The following is a 26,659-nucleotide window of genomic DNA, read 5'->3' on the forward strand; positions in this document are numbered from 1 at the left end:
GCGGCACCCGGCTGCAAGAGGTCCAGACCTCCCTCCTGGACTTCCTGCGAGGTGTTCTGGCCTCTTTCAAGGCTTTTGGAAGAACGAAGCCAGGCTCAGTTTCCTCCGAAGTCGGGCAAACTGGGTCGCGTTCCCTTGGTTCCCAGGGGCGCGGTTCCAGGTCTCCACTGCCCCGCACGCGGGCGGGTTCTCGCCCCGGCCCCGCCCCATCTTCGCCCGGCCCCGCCCCATTCCGGCCTCGCCCCGCCCATTCCTGCCCCGGCCCCGCCCACAAGCTCTTTCGGCCCCGCTCAGTATGAGCCCCGCCCACACCACAGCCAATCACGAGTCTGTCTTCTCCCTGCCTAAGGCCCGCCCCGTCTTAGCCCCGCCCACAACCTTCCTTCCTGGCCTCGCGGGGGCGGGGCGGGACCGGCGGCGGCCGCGGCGGCGGCGGGGGCGGGGCCGGCCTCACCCGGAATGAAAACCAACGGCGGCCGCCGCGGCATCCGGGCACTCGGCAGGTCGTGGCGGCGCAGCGGTGGCGCAGGTGAGGAGACAGCGGCCGAGCGTCCAGCTCTGGCCCCGGGTCGGGCGCCGCCTCCGTGGCGGGCGCTGGGCGTCCTGCGTGGAGGCCCGGCGGGGGCCGGGGCGGCGGCCGGGGCTTCCAGACGCTGCCGCCGTCCGCGGGGCCCTGGCTTAGCGCTCGGCCGGGCGGGGTGGTGGGTATTTAACCAGAGCGAGCGCGGCTGGGGGCGCGGACGGAGCTACGGGGACACTCGGAGTCGGGCCGGATCAACCTCCTGAGCCCACAGCGGCTGGAACCGCGGCCCCGTCATTTCACGACGCCGTCCGGGGACGGGGCGCGTTTGCAGAGTCCGAGTTTCTCCGCTGTTGACCGCGAGGACACGGTTGCCTCTGGCCGGCCTTGGTCCTGATGCTGGCTTCACCTCCTCGCCCGACCCTGTCTTATTCTTCAACACGAGGGTTTATTACTCCGCCTGAAAAAATTGAATGTATTTTGGGGAACACATACGTGTGTGTGTGTGTGTGTGTGTGTGAGAAGCTCCAGGTAGGGTTGTGCAGATCAGTCTCTTGCACCAGTGAACATTTTAAAGGAGAGGTTTGTAACGTTTCGCTTTCAGTTTGGAGCAGCCGCATGAATGGGTTTCTCCTCTTGGGCAGGCGGTAATGCGGAACAGTGTGGGCCCCCCCCCCCCCGAGCCCCCCGCAAAACTTTTGGTTCTGGTTCTTTGGGTTCTCCAGTTCACCTCGGAGGCGGATGTCCCGGACCGGTGTCCCTGTGGATTGGATCTGAGCTCCGAACGCTCGCTTGGTCTGTTGTCTGCCCCTGGAGTTCCCCAAGTTTCACGGCAGTGGCTTCCCCTTGGTGGAAACGTTAAGCCGGGCGGTGTAGACCCTCCTTGCTGTTTGCTTGCTGGTGGGTGGAGTGCGGGACACACAGTAGGTGGGGGAGACCCTTGGGGCTCAGGTGGGTACTTGGGTGGGATGGCCCCCGGGCTGGGCGTTCAGCCCTTCCGAACAGCTTGGCTCAGCTGAGCAGCCCTTGAAACAGTTCTTCCCCGGCGATGTTTCATTCGGAATCTCTGCAGACTTACCAGAAGGGAGCTAGCTTTTGCATCGCGGTCGTGTACGTTGTTTGTGTTTGCAAAGCGAGGACACCTCGGTACTGATACGTGCTTTTTTCTGTGTGAGAAGCAGTTCGTGCTGGAAGAATCTCGGGTTCTCTCTAGGTCACAGCCCCCTTCTTGATCTGTTTGTTCCTTCCTCCCCTTTCTCCTCCCTGTCCCGAGTACCCTCTTTCTTGCCTCCAAACTGATACAAAATAGATTTGGTGTTTCTTTTAAAATACTTGTTAATGAGCCCTGGCCAGTTTGGCTCAGCGGCTGAGCGTAGGCCTGTGGACCAGAGAGTCCCGGGTTCGGTTCCCCTAGGGGCACATACCACACACAAAAAACTTGTTAATGGGATACACTCAAGTTATGAAACTTTATTTAAAAATCAGATTAATTCAGAGGCTGGCCCGCGTGGCTCAGTTGGTTGGAGCATCATCCTGTATACCAAAAGGTGGCAGGTTCAAGTCCCCATCAGAGAACATACTTAGGTTTCAGGTTTGATTCCCCTGTCAATCAGTCAATGTTTCTCTCTCTCTCCCTCTCCCTTCCCTTGTCTCTAAAATCAGTAAAACAAACCTCATTGAGGATTAAATTTTTTAAAAAATCAGCCAGCCCTGGTCAGTGTGGCTCAGTTGGTTGGGTGTCATCCTGTGTACCAATTGCTGGTTCAATTCCCAGTCAGGGCACATGCCCAGGTTGTAGGCTAGATCCCCAGTAGGGGGCTTGTAGGAGGCAACTGACCGATGTTATGCTCTCATATTGATGTTTCTCTCTTCTCCCTTCCTCTATAAAAATCAATAAACTGTTTTTAAAAAAACAAAAAACAAAAACAAAAAAACAGGTGACTTTGGTTTTGGGGAGTGTGGAATACAGGCCCTGAACAGAAAAAAAAAAACTTATCTGGGTTACATTAACTTCTATTCGTTCTCTGGAACGTGTCTTCAGCCTCAGGGCCTAATCCCTTTCTACTTTTCTTATGCTTGTCTGATTTGGCTGCACTGCTTCACGATGTGAACTGGAGAACCTTTCAGCTGCTTCACGGTCCTGCAGCCTCACTCACCCCTTTGAATTGCTTTGCTACTGAGGTCCAGGCAGCCAGCTGCATCGCTGGCAGGTGCTTCTGTGGGAGAGAGAGTTACGTACACGGGACAGAGAAGCAGCAAGGAACTGGGAGACAGAATGCAGAGTCCAATGTAGGCAGAGTCAGTGTAGTTGTGGTGCTGGCTAGTTTTGTGACCTTGGCTGTGTTATTTTACAGCCCTGCGGCCTGGGTTTTCTCAGTTGGAAAATGATGGTCCAGCCAGTCAGTGTTAAATGTGTAGCGCTCATGCTGTGTTATTGTCACAGAAGATCATGCAGTACTTTTCCAGTGTTGTAAGCACTGACTTTTTAATTTAAAAATTCAAGTACTGTCGAGAACATTTATTATTGACAGTTCACAGTTCAAGCTAATTTTCCTTTATGTTTACCTACCAGGGTAGTTGGTATTTGTTTCATGTTAAACTAGCCAAAATACAAGAGATTTTCTAAATTCAGTGTTGAGTTTCACTACTTTAGGGATTCGTCTTTCTCTTATTTTATCTTTTTTCTTAGATCAGAGAATAATAGCAGGTTAAGAAATAGAAAAGTATAATAAACCTTGCTACATCTCAGAAAACATGAAATACATGTTTTAATGTAACATATAATATGTAATATATGTTGACTATGCAATATATATATTCTATTATATGTATATTATATATTTTAGAGAAGTCTGGAGCTAGTTAAAACCTACTCTAAAAGTAACTTAAAGTGGAGGGAGCTCTGCTTATACTACCAACACATCAACACATGAGGTAGGTATAAATCACTGAAATGTGTCGTGGGGCATCATTGCTATGCTGTTTTGCTTTCAAGGATGGCGCAAAAGAAATATCTCCAAGCAAAACTGACCCAGTTTTTACGGGAAGACAGAATTCAACTTTGGAAACCTCCGTATACAGATGAAAATAAAGAAGTTGGTTTGGCATTGAAGGTATTTTTTTTTTCAAGACACAGATAATTAGCTGTGTTGTAAGTCTCCTTGGTGTCGACATAAGAATGTCCAAGCCTGTACAAATGCTTATAAGTTTATTAGAGTGTATTTGAGCCAGGGGACAAGCCTGGAAGCAAGTTCTCAACAGACTGAGAAAAATATTTCCCACAGTGACACTCTGCGGTTTCTTATATACATTTGGAATTAAGGAGGGAATTTAAGGAAGATTACATGAACTCAAGGGAGAAGTCAAGGTAGGGATTGGATTATAGGATAGTTAAGATTACGTGCTCCCTTGAGGGTGGTTACATGCTCTCTTCTGAGGGGTCTGAAAGATGCATGTCAAAAGGTGTGCTAACCTATGCACGAAAACAGTGTTATGTGCTGGGGCGTGACTACCCACCCTGACTTGCCCATTAGGAATGCACAATCAGATTACTCTGTGAGGTTACTTTTGGTTAGATTTTTTTTTTTTTTACAAATCCCCCTTTTCCCATCCACATTGGTAAATGAAATTTCGGAAGTCACCAGAAATTGCCAGGCACAACCATGTATGTAAACATTGGGCAGAACCAAAAGCATTAGTAATAAGCAGGTATCCACTTCTTACTAGGAGTTGACAAGCTTTTTTTTGTGTGTGTGTTTTTAAGAAGATTTTATTCCTTTGAGAATGTTGCCTGATTTCAGGGGCGTGTACTATTTTAATACCTTCACCGTGTTACCTAACATTGTGAATCTGGAGGCTACTTTTTTTTCTTTTTTTTTTATCCTCACCCGAGGATATTTTTCCATTTTTTGTACAGATAGAGTGGGAGGGAGAGAGAGGAAGGGAGAGAGAAAGAGAAACATCTATGTGAAGGGACACATTGAGTGGCTGCCACCCGCACGACCAACCAGGGCCGGGGACAAACTGCAACCGAAGTACGTGCCCTTAGCGGGAACCGAACCCGGGTCTCTCCGGACCGCAGGCCGACGCTCTAACCGCTGAGCCAAACTGGCCAGGGCTGGAGGCTACTTTTGACCTGCCAGTGTGATGTCCTGGGAGGATGTCGGCCCCCTGCTAGCATGGTCTACTGGAGAACAGTTGCTCCTCGCTCCCTTGCACTGTGGCTCTGTTCATTTTCCAAACTACTATAGTTTTTGAATAATTATGCCTCCGTTTTTTATGGCGTTGGAAATGGCCCTATTTTGCATAAGTGAAATTTTGAGAAATTGAAAATTTTCTGCTTTTCTAAGCAGAGAAAAACATTAATAATTTTTTTATAGCCATCTAGTATATTGGAGTATCCTAGCACAGACTTTTCTGCTCTCAGCCTGAGTATCTTGAGATAAATGATGTAACATTTATCAGGGACTCAGGACTGCCGTGAGGGCACCAGGTCACCTCGTGCTGTGGCACACAGGCACTTGGGAGGCGACACCTGTATCCGGGTCTGAGTTTTCTGTCTCTCCTGTTCCTGACAGGCCTTGCTTTTGATATTTTGCAACCCACCTTCTGACATTTTTTTCTGAATTTGCTTGTTTACTCTCTTGGCTCAGAAGTTAGGTATGGCATAATAAGAAAGCTATTTGGTTCCTGGCAGGGAACTCCTAAAACCCTGGGAATTTCCCCGTGGTGAGGGAGATAGGAGCATCTTTTGTTCTAATGAGGCGGCTCTTGGCAACAGCTTCAGGATGGGGCTGATCACCGAAAGTCCAAAGGGTTCAGAAGCTTGGGACTCTCCGCCCCCGCCTCCAACCTCAGGGCAGGGCGGGGAGAGGGCTGGAGAGCCAGTTAATCACCAGTGGCCAATGATTTAATCAGTCATGTCCACTCAATGGAACCTCCATAAAAAAAAAAAAAAAACTTAAATAGTGGGTTTTGGGGAGCTTCCAGATTGGCAAACATATCCACGTGCTGCACCCCATACCCTTTCAGACTCCACCTGTGACCCTCTTTATCTAGATGTTCATTGGTGTCCTTTAAAATAAACCATGATAGTTAAGTGGAGCATTTTCTTGAGTTCTGTTGAATCATTCTAGCAACTTATTATTATTTTTTTTTTTTTTATCCTCACCCGAGGATATTTTTCCATTTTTTGTACAGATAGAGTGGGAGGCAGAGAGAGGAAGAGAGAGAGAGAGAGAGAAACATCGACGTGAAGGGACACATCGAGTGGCTGACACCCGCACGACCAACCAGGGCCGGGGACAAACTGCAACCGAAGTACGTGCCCTTAGCGGGAACCGAACCCGGGTCTCTCCGGACCGCAGGCCGATGCTCTAACCGCTGAGCCAAACTGGCCAGGGCGCAACTTATTATTTTATAAGCAGTACCAGTGATTCAGAATTTTCCATTTAGAAAGTTATTTATGTCTGCCCTGACTTGTTCTCACAAGTTAGAAAACTTGGAATATTTTCTGTTTTTCACCTGGGAGTTGATTAGTTCACTATTTCTTTTTTTATATAATTGATTTGAGAGAGGGAGAGAGAGACATTGATGTGTTGTACAACTTATTCATGCACTCATTGGTTGCTTCTTGTTATGTGCCCTGACCGAGGATTGAACCCAAAACCTTGGTGCATCGGGGTGACGCTATAACCCACTGAGATACCTGGCCAGAGCCATTTCTTAAAATAATTTTTCTATATTCCAGTCACATAAGTTATAGTCCACTTGACTTTTCTCCCTAGGATAATCTCAATTATTTTCACTTTTTCTGTTGGGTCTGCTTTCCTGTCCTTCATTTTTTCTGTACCTTTCAAGGTATCAGGCCACCCTGGGTTTCACGGTAACGGGGTGACCCGCACTCATCAGAGTTCTGCCCCGGAGTCCTGCGTGTGCCATTCTGTATCCTAAGCCCCACCTTCTCTCTGTTCGGTGCTGCACTGATCTGTGTTTTCTGATTTTCCCTCCTAGGACCTGGCTAAGAAGTACTCTGACAAGCTAGAATGTTGTGAAAATGAAGTAGAGAAGATAATAGAAGAAATACGGTGCAAAGCCATCGAGCGTGGCACAGGAAATGAAAATTATAAGACAACAGGAATTGCTACAATTGAGGTATTTTTACCTCCACGACTAAGAAAAGTGAGTCATTTTCTCAAGTTTACGTAGGTACTAATGCCTGGTTGACTTAGTGAGGTGATCAAAGAAATTATGATTTCTTTTAAATAGCTATAATCCAGCCCTGGCCAGTGTGTCAGTTGGTCGTGCGCTGTCCCATACACCATAAAGTTGCTGGTTCAATTCCCAGTCAGGGCACATGCCTGGGTTTGGGGATCCATCCTCAGTAGGGGGCGTGCAGGAGGCTGCGGATCCATGTTCCACTCTCATATTAATGTTTCTCTCTCCCTCCCTCCCTTTCCCTTCCTCTCTCTCTCCAAACCAGTTTTAAAAAGCTGTAATCCATAGTTGTTTTGTCTGTTTGACTTCTACATAGGACAGAAAGAACCTCCTGGAGACTCGATTGCACATCACCGGCAGAGAACTGAGATCCAAGTAAGTATCCGAGTGCCTGGCGCCCTGGTGCCCCGGCCCTTTTATTTATTTTTGTCTTAATTTTTTTTTTTTTTTAATCCTCACCCAAGGATACTATTCCATTGATTTTCAGATAGAGAGAGAGGGAGGGGCGAGAAACATTGATGTGAGAGAGACACAGTGATTGGTTGCCTCCCACATGACCCTGACCAGGCTGGGGATCAAACCACAACCAAGGTACGTGCCCTTGACCGGAATCGAACCGGAGACTCTTTGGTCCTTTGACCAATGCTCTAACTGCTGAGCCACACTAGCCAGAGTGTCCCCTGAGCCTTCCTTCAGCCTATTCGACTCCAGCCTGGCAGAGAGGGTGGGCAGGTGTTAGTCTCCCTTTCCGGGAGGGGGATCAAGGTTTTGAGGCTGCAGGACTTACCCAGGCTCAACTGATAGTGAAGGACACATGAGAACAGAGATGCCCACCACTCTTCCTCATTTCCCGGCGGAACTTGAGATTGGTGGGAACTCCAGGTCCACCACCTAACAGGCACTTGATACATGTGTGAACCAATGAATGATGATATAAATAGGAGACAGCCCGGTGGTCACCAGGTCATTAGCTTTGAATTTGATTCCTTGATGCACTAATAACTTGCTGAGACGATCAGCAAGTGTTTGAACCACTTTTAGGCCATTGGCCCATCTGTAAAAAGAAGAAACACCTGCCTGTCTCATACTAGTGCAATTCTAACTTGTGAGACCTGGTCGGTGGTTTCACCCACTGGTAAGTGTTTTGGGCCCCTCCAGGGCGAGCCAGCCCGTGTTTCTGAAGCGGATATTTCTCATTTTCTCCTTGGTCTGCATCAGGGCCGTTAGGGATGGGTTCAGGAGGCATCGTTCATTCAGCACACGAGCAGAAGAGTGTGGGACGGCCCCTGTTATGGGCTCCTCCAAGGAGGCCGAGGGAGGGCAGAGAATGGATTTGCTCCTGGTGCGCAGCTACGGTCCTCCTGTTCAGTGGCCGTCCTGCACCTGCGTCCCCACTTCGTGAGGAAACAAGCAGTGAGACAGCTGGTTTAAAAGGACACTGCCTTGCACATAGTGCCGTGATGTTTGTGAGTCAGTAAGCTGAAATACTGGGTGTTTCTGAGTAAAGTGCATCATGGTTAAACTGTGTTTAGTGGAAAATAACACATTTGATTACCTATGGTTTTTTCACTGGTTTATTTTACAGAATAGCTGAAACCTTTGGATTCCAAGAAAATTATATCAAAATCGTCATAAATAAGAAACAACTTCAACTAGGTATGTTATGGCAAAGTGTGCAGAATTTAAAAATCAAGTTAATATAGAAATAATGATGCATCTTTTTTTCTCTTCCTCTGTTCACAAAGTTCTGGGGTTTTACTGCCTATGTAATTCAAAACCAATTATTTTAGAGTTTACGAAAGTAAAAAGGTAAAGCAGCAAGCAGCTTTTCTGGTAAATATTTGCCCGTTCCATGCTAGTGGCGAAGAAAGACTCGCTGTTGGTCTGAGGAACGTTACAGAGTGCGAGTGCAGGTGCTCAGTAAGATTGGGGTTCCAGTATGTTCTCCTGAGTGAGGGTGGGGGAGGCTGTGCGAGCCTCGCCATGGAGCCCCACGATGTGAATCTGGGGAACAGTAAAGGCCCAGTGCGTCTGCGTGCGGGCGGTGACCGGAGGGTGGCGCTGTGTAGAGATGGGGTGGGCCAGGCAGAGACCACACTGTAGAGTTACAGTGCTGGTTCTCAATCAAAATCGGATGATGTTGCCACCCAGGGGACATTAGGCAGTGTCTAGGGACATTTTGGTGGTCATGACTTGGTGGCAGGAGAAGGGGGCAGGTGTGCTTTTTGTCACTGCGTCGGCTAGAGGCTCAGGATGCTGCTGGGTGTCGTGCAAGGCGCAGAGCAGCCAGCTCCGCAGACACATCCAGCCCACGGTGTCAGCAGGGCTGCTGTTGGGAAACTCTGGGCCCTGAGCCTTGCCGGAGCATTTCTCCTGAGAGGTGCAGCCGTTGACTCTGGGAGTGACACAGGACACATCTGTGCTTTGAGGATCACTTTGGCTGCAGTCGCGAGCGGATGGATTGGAAGGAGGCTTGAGTGGGCCTGGGAGCTCTTGCAGCAGGTCCGGCAGGTGCTCTAGTCTGATGGATTTTCTGGGGGTTCCGCGGCCCAGAGAGTCAAGTTCACAGCCCCGCTCAGTGAGGCCGCCTTCACAGCCTGGCCCTAGTCTTCCTTTCCAGCGTCACCTCCGGCCGTTTCCCATGGTGTATTTTAAGTGTCATAGGTATCTTCTCACTGTCCTCACCTCTGGTTTTTGTTGTTTTTTTGGTACGTGCCCCTAGCGGGAACTGAACCCGGGACTCTCTGGTCCGCAGGCCGATGCTCCAACCGCTGAGCCAAACCGGCCAGGGCAGCACCTGTTTTAATCCTGTTGTATCCTTCACTGGACAGAAATCCTTGATGTTATCAAATTCATCAGTTTTTCACCTTGTGTGTGTTTTAAGAAGTTCTTTGTCTAGTCTGAGAGTCCCAGGGACAGTGCATGTTTTCTTATATTAGCTTACTCTCTTTGAGGTCTTTGGTTGGTTTGGTTTTTGTTTTATATTGGGGTGACATTGGTTAATAAAATTATATAGGTTTCAGGTGTACAATTCTATAAGACATCATCTATATGTTGTATTATGTGTTCACCACCCAAGTCAAGTCTCCTTCCATCATTGTATGAGGTCTTTAATATATTCAGAGTACCCTTTATTATTTTTATTAATCCTCACCTAAGGGTATAATTTTTTCCATTGCTTTTCAGAGAGAGTAGAAGAGGGGGAGGGGGAGAGAGAGGGAGAAACATCCATGTGAGAGACACATCGTTTGGCTGACTCTCACACATGCCCCGACAGGGCCTGGGGATTGAACCTGCAGCTCGAGTACATGTCCTTGACTGGGAATCGAACCTGCAGCCCTTCAGTACGCAGGCCGATGCTCTAACCACTAAGCACACTAGCCAGGGCAGGGTCCTGAAGGCTAAGAACCCAGCTCTGTGGTTCTTCCAATACCCTACTAAACTTGTTCCTTCCACGCTGATGTATGGTGCTCCCTGTGCGTATGTAGTCTTCACATTTACCTGTAGGTTTATTCCTGGGCCAGAACCATAGAAGTTTTTGTTTTTAAATTTTGTAACTAAAAGTTTTTACCTTTTGACCACCTTCACCCATAGAGTTTTTTATTACTGTGGTTTTGTTATTGCTTTAAAATCTAGTAAAACAAGTCCCCCCTTGGTTCTTTATCAAGGTGACTTGGCCACCATTGGATCTTTATGTCAAGTTTCTTAAAAATAAAAAAAAAATTATCTCTCTCTCTCTCTCTCTCTCTCTCTCTCTCTCTCTCTCTCCCTGGCTGGTTTGGCTCAGGGCCCCATCGGTGTTTCGTGTGCGCTCTCTCTCTCTCCCTCCCTCCCTTCTTTCCACTCTATGTAAAAAAAATCAGTGGACAATGGAGGGGAAAGGAGGGACATCTGTACAAAATTAATTACTTAAAAAAAAAGAAAATGGGGCCCTGGCTGGTTTGGCTCAGCAGTTAGAGCGTCGGCCTGCAATCCAGAGAGACCCGGGTTCGGTTCCCGCTAAGGGCACCTACCTCGGTTGCAGTTTGTCCCTGGTCCTGGTTGGGTTGTGCGGGTGGCAGCCACTCGATGTGTCCCTTTCACGTTGATGTTTCTCTCTCTCTCTTCCTCTCTCTGCCTCCCACTCTGTCTGAACAAAAGATGGAAAAATGTACTTGGGTGAGGATAAAAAAAAAAAAAAAGAAAATGGGGAAAACAAAATATACAGTATATATACAAAAAGCATTTTCCAGATACGTATATATTTGTAGTTCATAATAGTCTGTTATTTTAAAATCTTTTTGCATATGCATTTACCCTTTAGTGTTTTGGTGCTGGTTTATTTGCATCTTTGATTTAATTTTTGCTAGGTTTGTATATTTGATTAATCTTTTCCATAGAACCAGCTTCTGTGTGAGGAAACTGGGCCCTAGAAGATATGAGTTAGAAAGAATTGAAGCCAAGGTCTTTGCTCTTTTTTTTTTTAACTTATCTTTATTGTTGAATGCATTACAGATGTTTCTCATTTTTTCTCCATTGACCTCCTCCTCCCCACTCCCGCCCCCATCCTGCCTTTCCCCACACTGTTGTCTGTGTCCGTTGGTTATGCATATATGCATATAAGTTCTTTGGTTTATTTCTTCCCTCCCCCCAACCCTCTTTCCCTTTGAGGTTGTCAGTCTAGCAACCAATTTGTACTTAATCCCTTCACCTTTTTCCCCCATTCCCCAACCCCCTCCCATCTGGCAACCAACAAAATGTTCTATCTATAAGAATGCTTCTGTTCTGCTTGTTCGTTTTGTTTGTTGATTCAATTGCCGATAGATATGTATTCATTGCCACTTTGTTTGTTCATATTTTTTATCTTTTTCTTCAAGAAGACCCTTCAACATTTCATATAATAATGGTTTGGTGGTGATGAACTCCTTTAACTTTTCCTTGTCTGGGAAACTCTTCATATGGCCATCGATTCTAAATGACAGCTTTGCAGGATAGAGTAATCTTGGTTGTAGGTCCTTGCTTTTCATCACTCTGAATATTTCTTGCCACTCCCTTCTGGCCTGCAAAGTTTCTTTTGAGAAATCAACTGACAGTCTTATGGGAACTCCCTTGTAGGTTACTAACTGCTTTTCTCTTGCTGTTTGTCTTGAACCTTTTGCATTTTGATGATGATGTGTCTTGGTGAGGGCCTCTTGGGGTTCATCTTGTTTGGGTCTCTCTGTGCTTCCTGGACTTGTATGTCTGTTTCCTTCACCAAGTTAGGGAAGTTTTCTGCCATTATTGTTTCAAATAGGTTTTCAATTTCTTGTTCTCTCTCTTCTCCTTCTGGCACCCCCAAGATGTGAATGTTGGCACACTTGAAGTTGTCCCAGAGGCTCCTTACACTATTCTCATTTTTTTGGATTCTTTTTTCTTTTTGCTGTTCTGATTGGGTGTTTTTTGCTTCCTTATATTCCAAATCAATGGTTTGCTTCCTGGCTTTACCTACTCTACTATTGAATCTGTGTAAATTATTCTTTATTTCAGTTAGTGCCTCCTTCATTTCTGACTGTGCCTCCTTCATTTCTGACTGGTCCTTTTTTATGCTCTTGAGGCCCTCACTAAGTTCATTGAGCATCCTTATAATCAGTGTTTTGAATCAGCATCTGTTGGGTTGCTTATCTCCATTTTGCTTAGTTCTTTTTCTGGGGTTTTGTTCTGTTCTTCATTTGGGACCTGTTTCTTTGTCTCCTCATTTTGGCTGCTTCCCTGTGTTTGTTTCTATGTATTACGTAGCGAGCGGTATGGGGCTCGCTGAGACCAGATGCTGCTTGTTTGAAAGAATTTAGGAAAACCTGAAGCAGGATCCGAGACAGGCCAATCTTATGGTTAAGCAACTGGCAACAGCTTGGGTGGGTCTGAAAGTTGTGTGGGGCAGGGCGGGGCCTCAGGGAATCACCAGGGCGGGGCTACCGCCCCAGGGAAGGGCTCTCCAAAGGAACAAAGGCCTCTGACAGCACTTTTGTCCAGGAGACAGTCCCCTCTCCAGCTCTCGCTCCTGTGCCAAACAGCTCAGTTCTTCCCTCTATGTCTCTGGCGCCACTCGAGCTGCCTCCCCTCTAAGCTTAGAGGGAGAGAGTCCGATAAGTCCGTGCGCGGGCCCTTTAAGGAGCTGCCTGGGGCTCCAGCTGCCTCAGCCTCCCTGAGCCTCAGTTCCCGCTGGTTTTTCCAGCCAGAAGTTATGGGGACTCTCTTCCTGGCACTGGAACCCTGAGTGGGGTGCCTGGTGTGGGACAGGGACCCCTCAGTCCTCAGGGAGGACCTTCCCTGCCGAGGTGTCCTCCTGATTTTTATCCGCCACCCGTGGGTGTGGGACCAGCCCGACCCCTCCGCCCTCCTACCAGTCTCCATGCGGCTGCTGCTTTAATTCCGTAGTCGTAGGACCTCCATTCGGCGCGATGTCAGGTAGCTTTGAATGATGGTTGTTGTGTAGTTTAGATGTAACTTTGATGTGGCTGTGGGAGGACGGATACCGTTTACCTACCCGCCATCCTCACCGAAGTCCAAGGTCTTTGCTGTTAACCACGACAGTCAGTGACCTCCCCGCACTGCTGGTGGCTGCTGGTCCAGGGCTGTGAATGGGGTGGATCATTTCCCCAGCCAGGGGTAGGAAAATTCAGGGTCACCCTTTCTCATTTTCCTTTTCTGTTGCCTAGTGTAGTGCTCTCCCTGTGGGGTCTCAAGTATTGATTGCTTCAGCTGATCTTATGATGAGCATACAGAAGACTGGAGAGGATGAGTTAGCGCTGTTTGCACTGGCTGAGCTCACCCAAGCCAGATTTGAACGTGCCCTCCCCGGGTGCCTGCGTGGCCTGGTGGCCTGCAGGTGCCGCGGCCTGATCAAGAACCCGCTGAGCGTGGGCGTGGCCTGGAGGCCGGCGTGGGCGCTCACAGCGCACTCTGCTCCCCACAGGGAAGGCCCTGGAAGAGCAGGGCGTGGCGCACAACGTGAAGGCCATGGTGCTGGAGCTGAAGCAGTCGGAGGAGGACGCGAGGAAGAACTTCCAGGTCGAAGAGGAAGAGCAAAACCAAGCCGAACTGAAAGAAAAGAGAATTCAGAGGACAAAGAGAGGACTAGAGATTCTGGCAGAGAGAGGTACACGGGGCTTTGGGCTGTTCGTCTCGCTCAGTGCTTCATGGGTGCAGCCAATCCCGCCATCATGGGGCGCCACATTTCTCATCGGCTTTTCTTTTTAAAAAAATAATTTTACTGATTTTTAGAGGGAGAGAAACATCGATGTGAGAGAAAAACATCTATTGACTGCCTCCTGCACGCCCCCTACTGGGGATCAAGCCTGCAAGCCAGGCATGTGTTCTGATGGGGAATCGACCAGCACCTTTCAGTGCACAGGACAGCACTCAGCCAACTGAGCCACCCCAGCCAAAACTCTCATTGGCTTTTGTTCCCAACAGTCTAACAGTTTAAGTGTCACCATCATTGCTTTTTAACATTGAATTCATCAAGGCCCCTTTGGTCTTCTTGCAGGCGAGATGATGGATTCAGAAAGCACACCATACTTAGACATAGCTAACCAGACGGGCAGATCAATCAAGATTCCACCGTCAGAAAGAAAAGTAAGTACTGTGAGAAGTGCACGGCCTGTTCGTGGGTTTGCTGTCATAACAGGCTGGCTTTCTAGTCATCTTATCTTGGAATGTTGCAAAGGATCAGAGTCAGTTTTCTGTCTCCAGCTTATAAACAGAGGCTGTGACCATACAAGCACAGCTGCACACAGCGGGCGCACCCTGTCATTTGCAGAGCAGTGTCCAAAACGGCATGACCTTGCTGTCCTGCAGCAGTGGCTCTGAACAGTCCCTTCGGCATCGATGGTTTGGTGTGGTTTATGTTACTAGAGGGCCATGTCCCCTAAGGAATGGATCAGAGGCGGGTCCGGGAGAACTGTGTAGTTTGGGAGAATATTATCAGGTGATTCTGCCGTGTCTCCCCTGTCTTTCCACTCTCTCTTTCCCTGCTCTAGAATTTGGACTAGGTAGGAGGTGGTTTTACCTTTGGACGCATCCCAGGGGTTCTCCATATATAGCACTGTACAGCCTGGACCCTGAGCTCAGTCTCGGAGCTGGAGTCAGTAGCTTCTTACAGGGAAAAGCTCTAATGACTGTGGGTCCAGGTAATTTTAATTTTTCTGTCTTTAAAGTAGAGTTTTGAGTAGGTTTCACTATATGAATTATTCTGTTAAAATTGAGAATTAGCCTGGCCGGTGTGGCTTAGTGGACTGAGCGTCATCCCATGGACTTAGAGGTCCCAGTTCGATTCCTGGTCAGGGCACATGCCCGGGTTGCAGGTTCGATCCCCAGTAGGAGGCGTGCAAGATGCAGCCATCGATGTTTCTTTCTCATATCAATGTTTCTATCTTTCCCTCTCTCTCTAAAAGATCAATAAAAACATTTTTTTTTAAATTGAGGATTAAAGTTAAGTTGTAGTAAGATAACTGTGTAGCTGCCAGTGGATCGATGTTTGCTTTGTGTTTTTAATGTTGGAATTACTTGTCCAGTGCTCTCTTACATTAAATAACATCCAGGTCATGTTGAAAAATCTTTGCAAGATTGAATTATATAAAAATTGAAATCTAAAAATATTAATGAACTTTTAAAATGTTCGGATCACCCACCCTGGCCCGTTTGGCTCAGCAGTTAGAGCGTCAGCCCACAGACCAGAGAGTCTCGGGTTCAGTTCCCACTAAGGGCACGTACCTGGACTGCAGTTTGTCCCCGGCCCCAGTTGGGGTTGTGTGGGTGGCAACCAGTCGATGTGTCTCTCTCACATCAATGTTTCTCCCTCTCTCTTCCCACCTTTCTCCCTTTGCTCTATCTAAAGATAAATGCAAAATAAATAAAATAAAATGTTCGGATCACCCTTTAAAATTTGTTTTGGAAATGCTTGAGTTGATAGAAAAAATTTGATTAAGAATAGAAAGTAAAGTGAATGCTCCTTTTTATTTATTTATTGATTGATTTTTATCTTTTTATTTTTTTATTTTTTAATCCTCACCCGAGGATATTTTTCCATTTTTTGTACAGATAGAGTGGGAGGGAGAGAGAGGAAGGGAGAGAGAGACAGAAACATCGATGTGAAGGGACACATCAAGTGGCTGCCACCCGCACGACCAACCAGGGCCGGGGACAAACTGCAACCGAAGTACATGCCCTTAGCGGGAACCGAACCCAGGTCTCTCCGGACCGCAGGCCGATGCTCTAACCGCTGAGCCAAACCGGCCAGGGCTCTTTATTGATTTTTAGAGAGAGATAGATATGTCAATGAGAGGTCACCTCCTGCATGCCCCCCACTGGGGATCAGGCTCACAACCTGGGCATGTGCCCTGACCGGGAATCGAACTGGTGACCTCTTAGTGCAGGGTTGACACTCAACCACTGAGCCACAATGGCCAGGCTGAATGTTCCTTTTTAAAAGGATACAGGATTATGGCTGCTTTTTTATATCTTTAGTCTTAGAGAATACTGGGGCTAGATCTAGGTCAGCAGACACTGAAATAAACTGATGAAAACGAAGGGACAGGTGCTGGCTGTGACCGTATCAGCCACAGTAAACTGACTGCTCGGTTTTAGTGTTTAAATGAAGTAAAGCTATAATTATATTTTCATTAATTTGGGCTTTTAAATTTGTTGTGTTCTTTTTTGTTTCACTTTGATTTCTTCAGACTTAATATGCTTTTAGTATAATTTCTATTATAGTATAAAGTGATGTTTACTAAATTCCCTGTCTCCCCAGGCCCTTATGTTAGCTATGGGGTATCACGAGAAGGGCAGAGCCTTCCTGAAGAGAAAAGAATACGGAATAGCCTTGCCTTGTCTCCTGGATGCCGACAAGTATTTCTGGTAGGCACGCGTGACCGGGGCCCCGGGTGTCAGGAAGATGGCCCAGTACTCGCAGCACCCGCCCAGCCTCTACACCTCACACGTCACGTTTTCACCCCAGGCGGTGGTTAATGTGCAAGAGTAGTTACGGTGTAGACCAACTTGTAAATTATTTCTTTTGTAAATATTAATTTTTTTAAAAATATGTTTTTTTTGTTTTTTGTTTTTTTTTAATCCTCACCCGAGGACATTTTTCCTTTTTTTTTTTTGTTCAGGTAGAGTGGGAGGGAGGGAGAGGAAGAGAGAGAGAGAGAAACATCGACGTGAAAGGGACACAGCCGCTCAATGTGTCCCTTTCACGTCGATGTTTCTCTCTCTCTCTCTCTGTTCCTCTCCCTCCCTCCCACTCTACCTGAACAAAAAAATGGAAAAGTGTCCTCGGGTGAGGATAAAAAATATATATATATGTTTTTATTGATTATGGAGAGAGGAAGGAAGAGGAAGAGAGAGAGAGAGAGAGAAACATCCATGTGAGAGAGAAACATTGATCAGCTGCCTCCTGCATGCTCCTTACTGGGGATCAAGCCCGAAACCTGGGCATGTGCCCTGACCTGGAATTGAACCAATGACCTTTTGGTGCATGGGCCGATGCTCCACCAACTGAGCCACACTGGCCAGGCTTCTCTAAATACTTCTACTCGATCTCTCTTCCCTGTGAAGAATGTTATAAACACGTGCACTTATTTTTGTTGCAACAAGCATGTAGGACATTGTGTTCGTGCTTTGCGGGGTGGTGTCAGCCTGAACGGCCTGTTCTCCAGTCCCCAGCAGCTCTTCACCCAGTGGATTTGGGGGAGATGGCCTTCCCCAGATCCACTGTTTTACTGGGGCTGCAAAAAGGTGACACTTTATTATTCCTTCTGCATTTGTTGCTAGAATTCTGGAAAAAAAAAAAAAAAAGTTTTCCTCATTAGCTGTTTGGTTATGCTAGGTTCAGTTTGTACCAAAAGATAGAATAAAATGCTTGGTTCTTTTTTCTTATTTTCTTGTCTTCAGAATAAACGAGTGGCTTCCCTAGCATCCTGTAAACATGATGTCACCAGTGAGATTTTCTTTCCTTCTTTTTTTTAAACTTTATTGTTGAAAGTGTTACAGATGTCCCCCTTTTGTCCTCCGCTGACCCCCTCCTCCCCACTCCTGCCTCCTTCTGCCTTCCCACACTGTTGTCTGTGTTTCTTTCCTCTTTAAAATACCAATATATGGGTCCTGGCCAGGTAGCTCAGTTGGTTAGACTCTCATCCCAATAGCCACGGTTGTGGGTTCATTCCCTGGTCAGCACGTATACAAGAACTAACCAGGGAACGCATGAAGGGTGGAACAGCACACTGTTCTTTCGCTTTCTCTTTCTCTCTCTCTTTCTATCTTCCTTCGTCTCCCCCCGCCCCTCAAATCAATAAATAAAATTAGAAAAACAAGTACCAATATACAAACATGGATTTTAACACATTTGATGTGTTTCAAACCTCAGTGCTTCAGTTGGCCATCTGTGGCCGGCGGGCAGCCCCTGCATCCTTTTGACCTAATCCTGGCCTCTGGTCCCCAAGGTGTTCCAGAGTCATTGTGGGCATCTCTGGCCTCAGCCCAGGAGCCAGCTTCCCAAGGACTCCTGGTTCCTTGTAATGGGAATGGTACCGAGACTGTGATCCAGGCAGATGAGACATTTGAAAACTAGATGATGTTCGAAATTCGTCAAAAGGGAGCAACTTGAGTGTTTTTTTTACATTTTGATGAATTCCTAAGATATACTGTACACTTCAAGAAGATAAATACAAACGTGTGTAGTTTGCTACCTTGGCAGCACCAAAGGGAAAAAAAGAAGTTAGGGCTCAGAATTAGCAGCTTAGTGCGCGCGCGCACACACGCCTGCTATGCTGGGAAAGACGTCTAGCAGAGAGTGGAAGTTGGGGTCACTGTGTCAGATTCCTGAGCAATACAAGTCATAAAATACTTAGTAGACAAGGACACTAAAACAGTTACTGTAACCACATTCCATACTGTCAAGAAGGCAGAGGATGGTGGGCACAGTAAGTAGAGGCAGGGAAGTTGCACAAAAAGCCCACATGGGTCCGGCCGGTGTGGCTCAGTGGTTGAGCATCGACCCATGCACCAACATTCCCAGTCAGCACATGCCCAGGTTGTGGGCCCAAACCCCAGTGAGGGGCATGCAGGAGGCAGCTAATCGATGTTCTCTCTTGTTGATGTTTCTTTCTCATTGATGTTTCTCTCTCTCTCTCTTCCTCTCACTTCTCTCTCTCTAAAATCAATAAAGAAAAAAAAAAGGCCCACATGGGATTGTAGAGAAGTACAGTGTCTTTACTGAAAAGCACGTTGGATGGGTCGAGTTAACTGCAGGCTAGAGACAGCAGAAGAAAGGTTAGTAAATGTGAAGACAAGGCAGGAGACAGGGGTCTGTTTCAGAGCTGTCAGTCTTTGGAAATACACTGGAACAGAGGAGGATTCTGGGAACTCCCAAGTGGGTGCTCACAGGCGTGTCTGGGTGATGCCGCGCCTCTCCCCCCAGTGAGTGTTGCCGAGAGCTGCTGGACACGGTGGACAACTACGCGGTGCTCCAGCTGGACATCGTGTGGTGTTACTTCCGCCTGGAGCAGCTGGAATGCCTTGACGATGCAGAGAAAAAATTAAACTTGGCCCAGAAATGCTTTAAAAATTGCTATGGAGAAAATCATCAAAGACTGGTCCACATAAAGGTACATTACTGTGACTTGTTAGAAGTACTGTTGAGCCCTTTTCTAGAACTTGAGTTCATTCCTCTTACAGTATTCAGACTGCTGCCCAAAGGAGGTGGGCTGTTACTTTGGTCTGTGCAGTGTTCAGCCCAGAGAAACAGTTACCTAGTCAGAGAACCCCACTGATCACCTGCCCCACGTGTTCAGTAGAGTCTAATAGAAGATTAAAAGGCAGAAAATAGGCATTTTGAAGAGTGACAGTTCCGATGAGTGAGTCACAGCTCAAGTGTTGTGATTTGAATAAGGATTTTCCTCAGGTGATTTCCACAAGTCATCAGAATGCTTGGGGGTGACCAGGCCGTGTCAGCTGTTCTGGGTTTGGGTTTTGCATACATCCCCACTCACCAGAGGGGCCACTGCCCCAGAGATCCGGAGCCAGGTGTTCTGACACCGTTTCTTCCATGTGGGACAGAGGATGTCGCTGTCCTCTGGGGCCTGCACCTTGGCAGCAGCTGCAGCAAAAATGCAGACATTGTAGCGATTCCATTTTGCCCCGTGGAGAGGAAGGGACTACAACGTGACTGTTACTGACCTGTGATTGGAAGTAAGACTGTTTTATCCTTTTTCCCCCCAATAATTTTAGGGAAATTGTGGGAAAGAGAAGGTGTTGTTTTTAAGACTTTACTTGCTTCAAGGTATCCGAAATTACCACAGTGGGAACGGGGAGGAGGCTCGTGAGTATCTCAACAAGGTAAGAAATGAACACCCCGAGCTGTAACCATTTTCACCTACTTGTTTTTTAAATCCTCACCTAAGGACATGCTTCTACTGAGTTTAGAGCGAGGTTGAGGGAGAGAGAAACATTGATCTGTCACCTCCCATACATGCCCCAGTGCCCTGACCAGGGATTGAATCTGAAACCCAGGCATGCGTCTTGACTGGGACTCAAACCCGCAACCTTTTGGTTTACGGGATGACGCTCCAACCAACTGAGCTACCCATCCAGGGCCACCTACATTTTTGTAATTCTTAGAAGTATTTTGTAAACTCAATAGTTTGGACTTGTGTGGACCACATATTTCTTCCATCCCCTCTCTCCCATTCCCTCTCTCTCTCACATATACCATAGGGGTCAGTCCAAATGCCACAGTAAGGAAACCTTTAAAAGCTGGTGACTTTGATTGGCTAGAAGTTTCTGTGTGTCAACCAGCTGCCTAGAGGCGAGCAGGCCAGGGCAGTGGAGGCCTTGCTGTGGCATCCAAGGTGGCTCCTGTCGGTGCCTCCTCCAGCCAGCAGAGGGGGCAGGAGAGTCTTGAGAGAGGACCAGAAATTGTGCCCCTCAGTTCTGCATACCATCGCCTGGACTCAACCAGGTGGCTACCCCCATCTCCCCGGAAGGTGACAATACCTGTGCACAGCTCAGATCAGGGGAGTCATTGTAAACAGGAGATAATGGATACTAACCCCTTCCATGCTACTCAGCTCATGTTCCCGTGTCATGTTACAGATAAGTCATGAGCAGGGAGTGTTGTCTGTCTGCACTTGTTGTAGTCGATAATAGATTTTCATTCAAAACCGGACACACCCATTGGGAAGAGTCTCATCCCCTCCAGGCCTAGCTCTGTGTTAAGCCTCAATGTTGCACTGGTTACATGACTCCTCTTTCTCCTCTCTGCAGGCTCATCAGCTCTTTAAAGAGCTATATATCGATCCGTCGAAAGTTCACAATTTGTTGCAGTTGGGGTTTACCGCCCAGGAAGCCCGGCTCGGCCTCAGGGCCTGTGACGGGAACGTGGACCACGCCGCCACCCACATTACCAACCGCAGAGAGGTACCTGAAGGTGGTCTCGGGACGCGGGGTCGCCCCTGTGCTGTTAGTAGGTGTGAAGCCTGAGGCAGTAGGCAGCTCGTTCCGGAGGGCCTTAGCTCTCAGGGAGAGAGAACAGGAGGGGACCCGTAGCGGGTGTCCAGGGCAGGAGCTCTCGGGGAGAGAGAACAGGAGGGGACCCGTAGCGGGTGTCCAGGGCAGGAGCTCTCGGGGAGAGAGAACAGGAGGGGACCCGTAGCGGGTGTGCAGGGCAGGAGCTCTCGGGGAGAGAAGGAGGGGACCCGTAGCGGGTGTCCAGGGCAGGAGCTCTCGGGGAGAGAAGAGGAGGGGACCCGTGGCGGGTGTCCAGGGCAGGAGCTCTCGGGGAGAGAAGGAGGGGACCTGTAGCGGGTGTCCAGGGCAGGAGCTCTCGGGGAGAGAGAAGGAGGGGACCCGTAGTGGGTGTCCAGGGCAGGAGCTCTCGGGGAGAGAAGGAGGGGACCCGTAGCGGGTGTCCAGGGCAGGAGCTCTCGGGGAGAGAGAATAGTAGCGGGACCCGTAGCGGATGTCCAGGGCAGGAGCTCTCGGGGAGAGAAGGAGAGGGACCCGTAGCGGGTGTCCAGGGCAGGAGCTCTCGGGGAGAGAAGGAGGGGACCTGTAGCGGGTGTCCAGGGCAGGAGCTCTCGGGGAGAGAGAAGGAGGGGACCCGTAGCGGGTGTCCAGGGCAGGAGCTCTCGGGGAGAGAAGGAGGGGACCCGTAGCAGGTGTCCAGGGCAGGAGCTCTCGGGGAGAGAAGGAGGGGACCTGTAGCGGGTGTCCAGGGCAGGAGCTCTCGGGGAGAGAGAAGGAAGGGACCCGTAGCGGGTGTCCAGGGCAGGAGCTCTCGGGGAGAGAACAGGAGGGGACCCGTAGCGGGTGTCCAGGGCAGGAGCTCTCAGGGAGAGAACAGGAGAGGGACCCGTAGCGGGTGTCCAGGGCAGGAAGGAGCTCTCCGGGAGAGAGAACAGGAGGGGACCCGTAGCGGGTGTCCAGGGCAGGAGCTCTCGGGGAGAGAACAGGAGGGGACCCGTAGCGGGTGTCCAGGGCAGGAGCTCTCGGGGAGAGAACAGGAGGGGACCCGTAGCGGGTGTCCGGGGCAGGAGCTCTCAGGGAGAGAAGGAGAGGACCCGTAGCGGGTGTCCGGGGCAGGAGCTCTCGGGGAGAGAACAGGGGGGGACCCGTAGCGGGTGTCTAGGGCAGGAGCTCGCGTTCAGGCTGGAAGCAGGAGGAGCTGGTCGTCTTACTGCCTGAAGTTTCCTTATCTCGTTTCCTGCGTGGTGGCCGGGAGCTCCAAGGACAGTTATCCAGGCAGGCTTCTGTCACCCCTTTTGATCTGTATCAGCGTATTTCTGGAAACACTGTAAGGGGCCGTATTTCCCCTCGGCTGGTGTGGTTTGAGATGGTATTCTTGCCTAGAAACAGGAGTCGGGTCACAGGAACGATCAGCATCACGTATGAAGGCAAAGGCACAAAAGCACGATCATTTGAAACAAGTGGAAGTAAATACAGTAAACACTGTAGGGCTTGGAGTTGGAGGGAACGTTCCCTGTCTGATACCGAGTTCACAGTAAGGAGCGGGGGTCCTGAGAGAACTGACCATGGGGTAGTAGGAAAGGGAACCATGTCTTCCCTCTGAAACACGAAGTCGTGCAGATGACCAGGTCCTTTCTAGCTGTGCACCCACCACAGAAGTCGAGGTGAAGGCGGAGACTGAAGAGACCGGTTCTGTGTGTCTGCACTGACTGTGTGTCTGTCCGAAGTCTAGTTCAGTGTGAATGAGCAAACATTGCTGATGCTGTATTTGTCACCACACTGTTATCTGAGAGTAGTAAGATTTTATTAGCATTTGGAAAGCCAATGTTTTAAAATGAAATAATTTGAAAAAGAATTCTCCTTCTTCCTGACGCCTTATATACTGAGTGTGGTTGGGGAGCAGCAGCTCTGGCATCCCCCAGAACCCCCCAGACAGACTCCACGTTTCACCAAGAGCCAGTGACTCACGTGCGGCTGCGCAGCCCTGCCCATGGAGAATGTTCTCCCAGCCCCTCCCCTGAGGCCGTGCGCTTCTCTGAAGCGGGCAGAGAGCTCGCTGGCTCTGTGTGCCGGACCTAGTGCTGGTGGAGACCAGGTGCTCTCCGCCCCTCCCGCCCCTCCCAGACTGAGGTCTCCGAGCCGGGAGCCCACCGCCATGGTCACTGCCCTTGGCCCTTGTGCTGTCGACTGGCCGAGACTGGCAGAGGGTCACCTGCCTGTCAGTCCCACAGATCCCCCAGAGCGTCGATGAGAACGCCTCCCACACACTCTCCCGGCTCTGAGATCTGCTGTTTCCCCAAAGGAACTGGCCCAGATAAGGAGAGAAGAGAAGGAGAAGAAGCGCCGCCGCCTGGAGAGCATCAGCTCCTTGAAGGGGATGGGCTACTCCACTCGCGCCGCCAAGCAGGCCCTGCACCAGGCGGGCGGGGACCTGGACGTGGCCCTGAAGGTACCGCCTCCGCCCCTTCTCAGCCCAGGCGTGAGGCCCCCCAGGCCTTCATCTGAGCTCCCCCCAGGCCCTTCCCGCTGCCAGCCCCACTCCTGTGGGCCCCCCTTCCTGGCTTGGATCTGAGGGTCAGCACTCTCGTTCTCGAACCCCTCCAGAGGCGGCAGGATGGGCCCCACCTCATCCCTGCCTTTGGGGAAGCCTTCGAGCACCCCCTGTCCAGCCCAGCCCGGCGGGGGTCCCCCGCTCTGCTTCCACGGCGCCTTTGCCCAGCTCCCCACAGGCCGTGTGCGGGCCTCTGGCTGTGGCCGCCCGCGTGTGACAGGGCTCAGTGTCTGCGCACGTGAGCAGGGCTGGTGCCGAGTGAGGGTGTCCCTGTGTTTCAGATTCTCCTCAGTGACCCTCACATGTGGTGGCTCAGTGATTCCAATGCTGAGACCAACAACCATCAAGAAAGCCCTTCCCAGAAAGATATCGAGCAAGTAAGTGAGAGTCCTCTGTGCCCCATTCTCAGGCGGGAATGGTGGGGTGACGAGGTCGGCAGTGGGGCAGGGCTGAGTCCTGGCCCCTGGGCTCCTGCTGTGACGTGGGCCCGTCCCAGGGGCCAGCCGAGCACCGGCAGTGCGGAGGGTGGAAGGGAGACAGGAAGGATAAGAAAGGCACTGCAGGGCCACATCGTCCCCCTTCGTGTGAGGACACCTAGTATGTTGTGGCCACTAAATCAGTGGCCTGGTAACAAGGTTCGGGCAGCGCTTTCCTCGGCCCACGAGCTCACGGCCTCTCTGAGATGACTGGGCACGGACCTGTCGATGCCAGTCCTCTGTGCTTCCCAGGCCGGTCATGCACGCAGGTGTCGGCTGGGTGTGCAGGAGGCCCTGGTACACACGTGCCGTGGGTTTCGAACGCATTCCCTCAACAATAAGGCTGTCCAGCTGTGCGGGGGGGCAGGAGCGTTGGATGTGTGCCCGCTCCGGGCAGCCCCGGCCTCTGCAGTGGCCGCCACCTCCCTGCGTCCTCCCCCAGCTGGTGTACATGGGCTTTGACCCAGTGGCGGCCAAAGCCGCCCTGAGAGTGTTCGGGGGAAACGTGCAGCTGGCAGCTCAGACCCTCGCTCACAACGGAGGAAGCCTCCCTGCTGACCTGCAGCTCGCCGTGGAGGAGGCTCCGTCCACGCCAGCCACGTCCCCTTCTGATTCTGCAGGTGGGTCTGATGGGGGGGGATGGACTTCTGGGCCACCCCGGGGACCGAGAAGGGTGAGGACACCCACGGCAGGCCGCCCGTGTGGCTGAGGCTGACGGGCTCAGGGCAGACTCCCCGTGGGCTTGTGTCCCCTTTCCGTTCTCCCTTGACTCACCTGTCGCACGTGACTGTGGCAGGTACGTCTAGCGCCTCAGCAGATGAAGACATGGAGACAGAGGCCGTCAATGAAATACTGGAAGACATCCCTGAGCACGAAGAGGATTATCTCGACTCGACTCTGGAAGACGAAGAAATTATTATCGCAGAGTACTTATCCTATGTAGAAAATATAAAGTCAGCAACAAAGAGAAACTAAATGATGAACAGAGGAAGCACTAAGTTTCTGCCTATAAATCCTATCATTCTGAAAGTGTGGTGCAGGTCTCCCTTTGTTTCTTCCTACTCTATCTGATGTTCCAGGTGCTTCCTACTCGGGCGTAGGAGGGGCGGGCAGGGGTCGGGACCGATAAGGTCAGAGGAGACTTAGGTGGGGGCCAGGGTGCTGGGCCTGCTGGGTGGTTTGGGGCAGGAGCTCCTTGCTGGGCTGCTCTCCACCCAGAAACCGGAAGACTGGAGAATAGGGCGGACCTGGGGGGTCTCAGGAAGAGAGAGTGGGGAGGGGCACTCCCTCTGTCTCCTCCTCACCTGTCTGGCCCTGCTCATCACGTCCCAAGATGCAGCTCTGCGGCCTGCTCCGCCCTCTCTGCCCGAAGGTCCTTCAGGTCCCAGCCATTCGGGTGCCTTGGGGCGGGCTCCGGCAGCCATCCGGATTGTGCCGGACGCCTCAGCCTCCATGTGCGTCATGCTCTTAGTTTAGCAAGATGTGCTCCTGAAATTCAAGGTTGAAATTCAGAATTTATATATGCTCAGAATCCTTTACAGAAATATCTTTATTAAATAGGAAAGTCTTAAACGCTAACAAAAGCCACTTATTTTTAAGTAGCATTTTCAGGTGCCGCAGTGCCCCGGGCAGCTCACTGCCAGCCAGGTCACCCACCAGGACCGCGGCCTTTCCCAGGCGCTGCTGGCGGGGCGGGGCCTCTCGCTGGCTCCCAGAACCCTTCACTGCGCCACGCGATCCCTGTGGGTGGGTATTAAGTGCAGACTCCTTCCAGCAGCTGGGCACTGACGGAATCAATCGCCAGATGTGCTCCCAAGTCGCCGGAAGCTCCTGACCGCGGGCAGGTGGGCACTGCCATGTCCTGTCCCAGGGCTACCAGAGGCTCCCTTTTCCACTAATCGCTTCCATTCAGCTTGGACAGCAGTCCCGCTGGAAGGGGTAGGCATCTTTCCTTGTTGTTCTTCTAAAACGGACGATGCAGATGGAAATAAAAGGTGGAAAATATATTCAAAGCTTGTCAGCCTAACTTTGCAGTTACTCCAACTCCTAAACTGTTCTGAGTGTTGAAAATGCCCAGGAGTCTAGAGAGCCGTCTAGATTCCAGACCTTGGCTTCCACCGAGTTCCGTGTGGAAATCAGAACATCAGTGTCTGTGATAGAGAGATGAGTTATAACCTGCAGGGCAGGGGCTGAGGCTGGGAGGAGGGGAAGGGCGGTTGTGCTGACGACCCGGGTGATGAGAGACAGGTGATGAAGGGGACTCTCAGCCTCGTTTGAGACCATCTGTCAGATTTTGGGCCTGAATTGCAGCTTTTGGCTAACAAGTTACTGTCCTGGGCTTGGGCCAAGCATGGCCTGTATCTTCCAAAATGACCCTGGAAAAGGCTAGGGAAGCAGAGTCACACCGGCAGGTCTCTG

General features: G+C 50.1%; 1 protein-coding gene across 2 annotated transcripts; it reads left to right on the top strand.

The window, feature by feature from the left end:
• Positions 1–483: 483 nt before the first annotated feature.
• On the top strand, positions 484–25,216 carry NUB1 (negative regulator of ubiquitin like proteins 1). 2 transcript variants are annotated; one of them, XM_036247312.1, is made up of 15 exons: positions 484–529; positions 3,516–3,633; positions 6,533–6,700; positions 7,053–7,111; positions 8,322–8,392; positions 13,668–13,850; positions 14,241–14,329; positions 16,503–16,609; positions 19,170–19,356; positions 19,979–20,086; positions 21,014–21,166; positions 23,517–23,663; positions 24,047–24,142; positions 24,684–24,861; positions 25,038–25,216. In XM_036247312.1, the coding sequence occupies exons 2-15, from the start codon at positions 3,517–3,519 to the stop codon at positions 25,214–25,216; spliced, it is 1,842 nt and encodes a 613-aa protein (XP_036103205.1). In that variant the 5' UTR covers positions 484–529; position 3,516. The 2 variants fall into 2 exon arrangements, with proteins under 2 accessions (XP_036103205.1, XP_036103206.1); XM_036247313.1 differs by lacking the exon at positions 484–529 and adding an exon at positions 1,345–1,420.
• The last annotated feature ends 1,443 nt before the right edge of the window (positions 25,217–26,659 follow it).

This window comes from Molossus molossus, unplaced genomic scaffold (assembly GCF_014108415.1).
Source record: "Molossus molossus isolate mMolMol1 unplaced genomic scaffold, mMolMol1.p scaffold_m16_p_7, whole genome shotgun sequence".
In the NCBI taxonomy this organism is placed as follows: Eukaryota; Metazoa; Chordata; class Mammalia; order Chiroptera; family Molossidae; genus Molossus; species Molossus molossus.